At 41.1% G+C, this 11,171-nt stretch overlaps 1 protein-coding gene across 2 annotated transcripts; it reads right to left on the bottom strand.

Annotated features, from left to right (window-relative positions):
* Positions 1 to 512: 512 nt before the first annotated feature.
* Positions 513 to 10,425, bottom strand: LOC138972455 (uncharacterized). 2 transcript variants are annotated; one of them, XM_070345101.1, is made up of 3 exons: positions 10,206 to 10,425; positions 5,972 to 6,192; positions 513 to 5,558 (listed from the first exon to the last, which is right to left on the bottom strand). In XM_070345101.1, the coding sequence occupies exons 1-3, from the start codon at positions 10,375 to 10,377 to the stop codon at positions 5,391 to 5,393; spliced, it is 561 nt and encodes a 186-aa protein (XP_070201202.1). In that variant the 5' UTR covers positions 10,378 to 10,425; the 3' UTR covers positions 513 to 5,390. The 2 variants fall into 2 exon arrangements, with proteins under 2 accessions (XP_070201202.1, XP_070201207.1); XM_070345106.1 differs by having other exon boundaries at positions 10,103 to 10,423.
* Between the last annotated feature and the right edge of the window lie 746 nt (positions 10,426 to 11,171).

Below are 11,171 nucleotides of genomic sequence, written 5' to 3'. Positions count from 1 at the left end.
CATCACAAACATTTTAAGGCTGTCATCCACAAGTTGCGCATTCATCAGTTACTGTGACTGAAATAACACAAAGCATGTGGGTAAAATGGAGAAAAAACGTCTCTGATTCAACCATATGACTATGGTGGGATCCAATGCCAAACAAGTAACAAACATATAAAATGAAATAAGATTCTGGTTATATATATATTGCTTTTCATTATAAAGATATCAGCAGAAGTCTGGAGGTCATTTTACATAACAGAGAAACAAATTGGGTAACATTGATGACATTCAAACAATTCAAAAGAATAATCAAATGATCAAAATCCAAAAGTATGTGTGGTGTAGAGCCCATCAGTAAAATACGCCCACCCATTAATGAAAAGGTAGCCTCCAAACATATCAACACTACACACACGTACACACACACACACACACACACACAGAGAATTGGAGGCTTCAGTGACTTGGGCGTGGTGAAAACATGACACCAATCATTCAACACACCTCATTAAAAATAACACCTCATCTCTTTTTCCAGCCTATAATAAAATGCACTGCAGCTGACCATCTCATGATTATGGCAGGGAATGATAAAATGACAATAGTTACATGTGTCAGCAATGGTAACTGCAGCAGTGAAGAAACACTACTGATCAGCGGTCTGTAGATAAAATCAAATACATTGCATAATTTGTAGGAGACAACCTTCTTCTTCTTCTTCTTCTTCTGCGTTCGTGGGCTGAAACTCCCACGTACACTCGTGTTTTTGCACGAGTGGAATTTTACGTGTATGACCGTTTTTACCCCGCCATTTAGGCAGCCATACGCCGCTTTCGGAGGAAGCATGCTGGGTATTTTCGTGTTTCTACAACCCACCGAACTCTGACATGGATTACAGGATCTTTTCCGTGCGCACTTGGTCTTGTGCTTGCGTGTACACACGAAGGGGGTTAAGTCACTAGCAGGTCGGCACATAAGTTGACCTGGGAGATCGGAAAAATCTCCACTCTTAACCCACCAGGCGGCAGCGACCGGGATTCGAACTCACGACCTCCCGATTAGGAGGCCGACGTCTTACCACCACGCCACTGCACCCGTCAGCGTTCGTGGGCTGAAACTCCCACGTACACTCGTGTTTTTGCACGAGTGGAATTTTACGTGTATGACCGTTTTTACCCCGCCATTTAGGCAGCCATACGCCGCTTTCGGAGGAAGCATGCTGGGTATTTTCGTGTTTCTATAACCCACCGAACTCTGACATGGATTACAGGATCTTTTTCGTGCGCACTTGGTCTTGTGCTTGCGTGTACACACGAAGGGGGATAAGCCACTAGCAGGTCTGCACATAAGTTGACCTGGGAGATCGGAAAAATCTCCACACTTTACCCACCAGGCGGCCGCGGCCGGGATTCGAACCCTCGACCTTCCGCTTTGGAGGCCGACGTCTTACCACCACGCCACAGCGCCCGTCGTAGGAGACAACCAAAATTATTGTCAGCAAGTACTGGTGTCACATGACTGATGTGAACCAGTTGATTGGCTAATGGCGATGCGCTTAAATCTGTTAGCGCTAACTTTTCCACAGAGCGTATTCTTACGCCCTTTGGCAAAGCGAGACTGTACTCTCATCCTCAGAATTAATTGATGACATGTAGCTTATATTCTCCACTTTACCAAAAAATAACCATAAATTTCCTGCGGCTCAAAGCAGAAGTGTTTTTTTTCTGACAGATCGCAGGCGCCTGTGCCACAGTGAATCCCACTGATCTAAAAATAGAAGCGGCTGTGTCTCTTCCACAATGATCTCTTCTCATTTTGACTTGCAAAGATTCTTCTCATATGCCGTGTTAGTGGCATGTAGCTTATTAACCACATTACCAAATGATGAGTTAGTATAAAATTCCCAGCGGCAAACAGAAAACACAAGTGTTATTCCGATAACGTACCAGCTAGACCAGCATTTGAAAGTCAACTCTGTTATAGTAGACTACACTGAAATACGACTGCATCAGTTCAGTAAATGAATGGTTTCCGAATTATTATTTCATGGCAACAACAATCGGAATCGAAAACGTGTAGGGTTAAGAAGGTTCTTACCATGTACAAAACTTATTACCAGCCTGCCTCGTGCGTGCAGACGAGCAATTTTTGTTTTTGAAATGAGACTGCAGTTCAGTGGTTTGATTGCCCTAGCCGCCTAGCAGACGACATAAACCCCGCAGATCTATGTGAACATACAAACGATGGGGATATAATACGTGTAGAGTTCAGAGCATTCTTACCGTTCATATATAGTACCAGACTCCCCGATGAGTGAAGATACAACACGAGAAACATACATTTACTTTGAAAATGTGCTAACCGTGGCCTTGGAGTCAATTCAAGGGGCAACACTCTGCACAGTCGATCTGTCGAAGCTCGATGAAGATTTCGAATCGCAAATAACTAAGAGCACTGTCCTTTCTCCGAGTTTAAATGAGGTCTGTATGAAAGATCATCACTTTTTAGCTTAACGCTACTCTGGAACTTACCAACAGAAATTAAAACAAGAGTTTGCGTGTGACAAAAGCACGACACACTTGAGACAGCCCACACAAAAGTAGATCTGACACAAACCTGACCACACAGTTACGCCTATCCAAATGCGCGCAGCAAAATGTGCGTTTTGAATCTTCTTTTTTTACTGGCGGTACAGTAAAACCTGTCAAATAAGGACACCCTTGGGACCAGACAAAAGTGTCCTTATTCTGCAGGTGTCCTTATTAGACAGGTGCAAGTAAACGCGACAAAGTCAAGTTGAGAGAGAGAGAGAGAGAGTACTGCACATGTACATGTACATTTATAAGAAAAACAGAAGCTGTTTAGATTAAATAGAGAAACATTTAATATTGACTGTTGTAAAACAAGTTTAAAAGCTTTTTATCATTGTTTGTTTGTTTGTTTATTTGTTGCTTAACGTCCAGCCGACTACGCAGAGCCATATCAGGACGAGGAAGGGGGGGATGAAGGGGGCCACCTGTCAAGCGATTCCTGTTTACAAATGCACTAACCCATTACTTGTGTCCCAGCAGGCTTTAGTAAAACTAAATTAATACCTACTGGAAGATTACCAGTTTCCAGTATGTTAAAATAGGCTTAACCTATCTACTGCTGGACTTACATCAGAACACTAACAGATTAAACTATACATGAATCGCGAGACAAGCGGCAAGAGAAGAGATTTTTGGAAAAAATACAGGTGAATGAGCAAGAAGGCAGAAAAAAGAAAAGAATTCATGAAGAAAAAGAGAGCATGACAGGAAAGAGGAACCAAAAATCTACCTAACAGCAAACTAGAAAGCTCCTGTGGTTCCAAAAACAGGAGGGGCTTTTAATTTCATAACCGCAGTGCCCCACTGCGGGAGCTTTTTATCATATCAACTGTATAAATTTAAATTGTTAAAAAGTTACTGGATCTCATTCATACAACACATTCACATTCACTTCATTCTGCACTCATCAGCTTTTGAAAGAATTTGTCCAGCGTTGTCTGAGTGGACCATTGATGGCAATGTGATTCGCACGTTTGGTTGAAAACCACTCGAACACGGCGTCATTTAACTCTTCGTATTCGGTTGTCTTCTTCGAAACCCATTTCTGGTCAGCACGTCAGTCCGTCTCCCGATTCCCACAACTTCATTATTTTTTCCCGATCGACGCTGATTTTCGAAATCTGCGTTCTCCCACACCCAAGCTCTTGTCACAATTGTTCGGCATGATTTCGCACTTTCCAGTTGTTTGACAACATTTATCCTTTGTTCTAAAGTCAGCGCATTTCTTCCTTTTCTTGAATTTGAATTTCTTGCTGCCATCTTGTTAAACACGAATCACTCTTTCGAAGAGAAGATACATTCACTCATACACTTTCACTTCCGTTCCGCCGAACACGTTCCACGCGTTGGATTGGCTGCCTTGGAACTCTAGCAGCCAATCAAATGCGTCGACTTAAAACACTCACCAAGAATAGACTAACATTGGTCTCAAAAATAATTATTGAACTCAGCGCTATGCGCTTCGTTCAATAATGAATTTTCTCGATTTGCTCTATAAATCTCTTAGTGCACTGGGATGTCTCAATAACTTAAATAATAATAATACTGTACATGTAATAATTAATAACTTTTCTATACCGCGAGTCCCATCAATTGGATCCAGACACTTTACAAATTCATACCATACCAATGTTGCTTGGAGGCTCTCCATTCCCTCTCTCATCTGGAGCTTGACAAAATGATACTGTATTACATGATGACAAAACTCTTTATCTGATCCTCACTTTTGAAAAGGTTTGATTTCAAGCCAAGGGAATGATTTGATAGAGACACAGAACGTCGTTCCTAGTCTCTCCCTAACACATAATTAACATACATACACACCCTGTGAAATACAGAATGTATTGATTGTACATTGGATTTGCCTTCCTTGAACCATGTTGCGTCAGCATTCATTTTACCTTCATTTCTAATCGAAAATTTCAACAATAAATTTTCATTTAATTACTTACCCAACTCACATAAATAGCATTAACTTCCGTTTGATGCTTAGACATTGAAGTACAGACCCTGGTAACAGGGGGAGGTAACTCCCAAAACAAAACAAAACCTTGAAGTCAAGGCCCTGGTAGTTACCTCCCCTCACCGGCAGCCCGCACATGCGCGGTACATACCGCCGGTATAGTCATTCCCTACATTCCGGGATATGGTAGCATCCATTCCTTACCGGTTCCTCACAGTGCGGCTGCACGAGGTTCCGGTACTGGGGGACCATCATTTCCGGCGCGGGTCAATGATGGTTCCGGGAATGTTTAGTTTATGTCGGACGACTTTGTTGTTGATGGTGTGGATGACGACGAAGATCGGGACGACTCTTCAGTGCCCGTATGCTCATGGGGGAAGTTCGCGAAAACTCCTGAAGTTTTGAGTGACATCGGAAGAACTTGCCTCACTTTCGTATGCATGGGAAGGAAGAAGGGCTTACTTCGAAGCAAAGCGAGGAAGTAATTGATGGTAGTTTGCGACAACTTCCTACGTTTTGAGCGACATCGGAAGTACATCCTCAATTTCGCATGCATGGGACGGAAAAAGTGCTTACTTTTGAAGCAAGCGAGGAAGTAAGTGAGGGTAATTGTACTACAGCGAAACCCAGGAGTAAACACACTGCTTCCAAAGTTTCTCAGTGCAAATTAGCAGGGCTTTTCTGTACTTCAATGTCTAAGCATCAAACGGAAGTTAATGCTATTTATGTGAGTTGGAGTAAGAATATGTGATTTAATCAGAGGGAGTGTGTCTACGACATAGTGCAGTTTTCATCCTTGCAGCTAAACAAATGGACTTATCAGTATCACACACGGGCAGTGAAAGTCTCTGCTAAGCATCACAATCACCACAAATTGCACAGCACAAACACAAGCACCCGCAAAGTTCGCAGAAGTCATCGCAAAAGTCATCGCAATTGGCATAGCCCTGCGGTTGTATGGAGGAGCTGATTCCCGCTGAGGTCTGTGTGTTTCTCTGGTAGCTCTGAGGCTGATAGGTCTGTAAAACACAAAGCATTGGACTACATGTGTGCACACACACAACGAAGAACAAGAACAAAGATTGTATTGTCTGTTTAAAAACAAAAGTACAAAAAGATACCACACTTAGACAAATAAAGATACAAAATCTCTTTCTATCTCTGTCTTTTCCAGAAGACACACTTGCAGATGTATAATCACACACACACACGGGCATACGTTTGCACATCATCAGTAAAACTGAGACAGACACGCACATAAACAGACAGACAAACTCACACACACACAGCCACCCCATTAATCATAAATGTAAAGACCGCACGACAAGTTGCTTATTGGGGTGGGTGGGGGTTGATGGGGGGTGGGGGAGATAAAAATTGGAACTAACTAATCTCAGCATCACAAATACATGTATCAGACAACACAGCTTACCATAACTGGCTGAAGCTCTTGCTCAGCGTAAGCACTGGTCATGGTATCTCCATCACTTCCGCTGTAGGGAGGGGGAGCGTCCTTTGGCATTGAATCCAGGGCAGAGACCCCTTGCCCCCCGGGCTGGATTGAGGTGGTGTCATAGTGGGTGTGTTCACTGTAGGGAGGGGGAGGAGATACATCTCTTTCGCCCGCCGTCTGAATATTGGTGAATGGTTGTTCTGCAGAAACAAAGCAAAAGTCTGAAATGTATGCTGTCTACTCACCCGTTGCATCATCACATCATTTTAAGTCTATGTAAACAGACCTTAACTTATGTAAATTACTAATACTATTACTTCTGATGTTTAGAAGAGCCGTTTGAGTGACACAGTTGAACTATCAGATAATAACACAATTTACAATAGCTTAGAAATTGACAGTCAAATTAACAGTCACACCTTTGTTTTAAGGAAGCTAGAAAGGAAGTCTCTGAAAATAGATTTTAAAAATACGATTGTCCAAGCAACAGTACGCCATGGGATCAAAACTCTGCTTTCGCATTTCAGCAGTTTTCTAATACAGCTGTATATATATATAGACTTTGGAGCCCAATATCAGACCCTCCCTCCGCTACATATCCATGAAATTTAGTTTAGTTTAGTTTACTTTACTTTTAGTTTGTGGGGACATAATTATATGGTGTAGGCCGAAAGGCCCATAATCGTTCTTTCTTTATTTGGTGTTTAACGTCGTTTTCAACCACGAAGGTTATATCGCGACGGGGAAAGGGGGGGGGGGGGGGGGGGGGGGAGATGGGATAGAGCCACTTGTCAATTGTTTCTTGTTCACAAAAGCACTAATCAAAAATTTGCTCCAGGGGCTTGCAACGTAGTACAATATATTACCTTACTGGGAGAATGCAAGTTTCCAGTACAAAGGACTTAACATTTCTTACATACTGCTTGACTAAAATCTGTACAAAAATTGACTATATTCTATACAAGAAACACTTAACAAGGGTAAAAGGAGAAACAGAATCCGTTAGTCGCCTCTTACGACATGCTGGGGAGCATCGGGTAAATTCTCCCCCCTAACCCGCGGGGGGTGCCCATAATCGTCTTATCAATATTTGTTCAACATTTTTGTTTTCATTTGGTCTGCATTACTTGTTCAGGATATGTAATTCATGTTCAATTCACTCATCAAAATCAAATTTCATTGTTAAAATTTGGATATTATCATCCAACCGGTTTTTGAAGGAGTTAACAGTTTGTGCTTTTTTAACAGTAGGTGCAAGTGCATTCAAAGAGGTGAGGTTCTGTTAATAAAAGCATTCTTCCTCAAATTTGTTTTACAATGTTCAATATAAATCTTGTCAATGTCATTTCTGGTCTTATCATATTCAGCAAAGCTGAAAATGTTTTCCCTTTCCACATCGTCAACTTTACTAACAATTTTAAACATCTGAATCAAATCACCTCTACGTCTTCTAAATTTCAGCGATGGTAGGTCCAGAATATGAAGTCTCTCAATTGTCAATTCTTTTAAATCCTTTAATAGGCGTGTCGCCCTCCTTTTAACTCTTTCCAAGGCAATAGATTGCCGTTTTAAAAATGGGGACCATACCAAATTACCATATTCCAAATGTGGCCTAATTAACGATTTATACAATTTTAAAAAAGAGTCTTTATTCAAGCGATCGAAACTCCTTCTTATAAGGCCAAAAAAAAAAAAGGTCTGTTTACGGTAACATAGGCCCAAAAAATAGGGTCGGTAGGTCGGGATTTTTGTTTTTTGTTTTTTTCCCAAAAACCATATTTTTACGTTATTTTGCAAAAAAACAACCAACAGATTTTTTTTTTCCCCAAATGCCAAAAAAAAGTCTAGGGTCGCGCGAAAAAACTAGGGTCGGTCGGGTTACCGTAAACAGACCTATTTTTTTTTTGGCCTAAGTTATAATAGCAATCATTTTCTTATTACATGTAATTGCATTTTGTATTCAGTATATGAACATCAAATTTAAAAAAATTATCAAAAGTCATTCCAAGGTCTTTTACTGTTGGGGATGACTATGGTTAACGTCTGATTTTCTAATTTCATTCCCAGGGTTTTTCTGGCTTCCGGCCAATATGCATCACTTTGCATTTGGACACATTAAAATACAAATTCCACGTGTCTGATCAGGCTTGCAATTTCAACAAATCATTTTGTATTATTTCACCGTTTTCGGTTGTACATGTATTAGGCCAAAAAAAAAAAAGGTCTGTTTACGGTAACCCGACCGACCCTAGTTTTTTCGCGCGACCCTAGACTTTTTTTTGGCATTTGGAAAAAAAAAAACCTGCTTTTTTGGCAAAATAACGTAAAAATATGGTTTTTTGGAAAAAAAAAAAAAAAAAAAAAAATCCCGACCTACCGACCCTATTTTTTTGGCCTATGTTACCGTAAACAGACCTATTTTTTTTTTTTTTTTGCCTTATAGATCTTTGTATCGTCAGCAAAAGTTTTACATACACTTGAAATATGCGTCTGGTAGGTCATTTATAAAAATTTTTAAAAAGTACGGGTTCGAGAATACGTGCCTTGGGGAATACCACTTAGAACATTAGCAGTTTGCTACAGCTTATCTCACTCTCTGTACTCTATGCTTGATAAATCTCTTATCTAATCATTGACTATTTGCCGTAGGCCTCAAGCTTAATCAATAGGCCCTAAACGTTCATGAGGGACACATAAGGGTCCTATTTCGGTGGTCGTGCACAGTAGTTTTCGGTTTCTGTTTAGGTGATTCCGTGTCCGTGTGTATACACACAGCCTAGTGGCTGAGGAGGGGCGTTTAGCGCGAGACGAATATCAGATGGCCTCGCTATCTTGCTGTTTATCTGTCAAACGGATCCCGCGGCGGCGAGCTAACAAGCACAGCAGAGCAGACTTTTTCCTACGTTTGATGCGAAATAGTTTTATTCTTGTACATCTTAGAAATAGCAGACGAAATACACCGGCTTCGGACATCTTGCTTCTATCACATAGCAACAGCCCGGAAGTTCCGGTTATCCCCAAAAACAAATTTGTCGGAGAGTTCGTGTCTGTTTACGCATCAAGTATTATTTTCCTTCCCATTTTTCAAATTAAAGTCATTGTATGTAATAAACTGTTAACTATAGTTGTGTTTTGCAGTGTTTTGTCTGTGGTGTGCTTTATTCTTTGTTGCATGTTTTGGTATTGAGGCTATGCCGTATTCCTGTTAAGAAAAGGCACACGTCGCGTGAAATTGGTGTTACTGGCCTTAGGAACAACCGCGTTCGTTGCTCAGAGGCTATCAACGGATTTTTCTTTTTCTTTTTACGATATCTGTATATGGGTATATATTTATACGTTATGCTTTTAAACTGGCTGTCTACGTTAAAACCAGGGGGTGATGGATGCGTGAACAGGAACTGAAAATAAAAACGGACGTTTAAGTAAAATGAAGCAGCCCTGTGCCTGTGGTTTTTTCTTCGGCACGGTACTGAAGGGGCCTGAGCAGAGCGTGTAATTATTACATACGGCCCTGGCCTGAGCAAATCTTTTTCAACAAACCGAAAAAAAATGTGTACAATGGTAATGTTGATGACAGTGATAATAAGAATGACAATGATGATAATAATTATCATTTTTATTATCATTATTATTATCAGTATTTATATTATTTGCTGATAAAGGTTCGTGTTATAATCCAAAGGGTAAGCGTTTCTGTTCAATTGACTTCAATAACTTAAAAAGCCCGACATAGTTAAAATGTAAAGAGCAAGTGGGTCATCATGACATGATGGGCATTTCTCGTAGCAGTGCAACTTTGCCAAGAAAAATAGGGATTTGTTCATAAAGTACAGAACATTAGAACCGACCAGCAGGGGGAAGCGCTGGACTGCTAGCATAAACACTGACCAGCCATGTGCAGGCCGCGCACAAGGCGCCGCTCCTAATGGCCTGTCAGCGGGCGCGTGGGCAAACCGATAGAGGGGTGTTGTTGGTGTGATGTTTACAGGCCTGGGTTAAACAAACTCGAAGAGCTACTGTGCACGACCACCGAACTGGGACCCTTATGAGAATCAAAAGCTTTCAAAATTTCTAAAATGTATCATTCTAAGCAAGGGATATCTTGGTTACCTGTTTCCGGGGTACCCATGGACTATCTCAGTCTATTTCTCACTGGCCAGCAGCAGAAAATCACAAATTCTGTCAGTGTCAGCCTCCCAACAGGTAGACTTACCAAAGTCTCTTGTTATGGCGCGCTCGGTGCAATACGTCTGTCTTCTTTGGTCTTCGGTATAACACTGACCAACAAGCCCGCCGAAGCGTGGCTTATTGGTTCCGGTCACGGGAGGGGAAAAGGGAGTTTCTCTTACTCCGTATAAATGGAAATCCACAAACACAACAATCATGGACAGGTTGACAGGGTCAGGGAGTGCCTTCGATCACGGATGTAAATGTTGCGACCCATCTCGTCATCTGCGCTTTTCCGAAAATAACCTGCGCTTTGTTGGAATTCCAACAATGGCCGCCATTGTAGGAATTCCAACTTTGCGCTACGCGATTGTAGAAATGTACCGCGCGCACAGTGAGAATTCTGCTATTTCTTAGAATGCAATATAAAATGATACAAGTCATGTTGGCCTATGATGATCCTTGCGTTTCAAAATGATCAATGCTTAATCTCGAAAATGCAGATGCATTGTCAGTATAACGCACCAAACCAACCGAATTACAAAAAAACAAAAACACTTTTGATAACTTTGGCGGGCTGGAAAAACACAGATCAACGTCACATCCCACTCGACCAAAACGCACCAATTTGACGTAATTTTTAACGTTTCAGATCTTACATTTTACAACAACAAAAACACAACAAGAGTTTTCCGATATAACTTCTCACTGGTAACTATCGATTGTAATGATTTTTACTCAGTCATAATTGATTATTCAGTCTCTGGACTGCAGAGACAACATTCACTTCCCTTTACTGAGTAGGCTCTTGTCACTGCATTGTAAGCAGTCTAGGCTCTTGAAACGTGATGTGCAAGTCTGTGTGCTACATTGATGTGATTGATTGTTGCAAAATGTTGATTCAAATTGAAGATGATTTCAGCCTGTTGTAAAAAACTAACACTCTACTCTGAAAAAGAAAAAAAGGTGTTCAAAATAGATCGAGACCGTGCAACAGCAACTAGCTAGCTGT

Source organism: Littorina saxatilis, linkage group LG1 (assembly GCF_037325665.1).
Source record: "Littorina saxatilis isolate snail1 linkage group LG1, US_GU_Lsax_2.0, whole genome shotgun sequence".
NCBI classification, from domain to species: domain Eukaryota; kingdom Metazoa; phylum Mollusca; class Gastropoda; order Littorinimorpha; family Littorinidae; genus Littorina; species Littorina saxatilis.
Note: the sequence above shows the minus strand (reverse complement) of the source record. Positions and strands in the feature narration are given on the sequence as shown.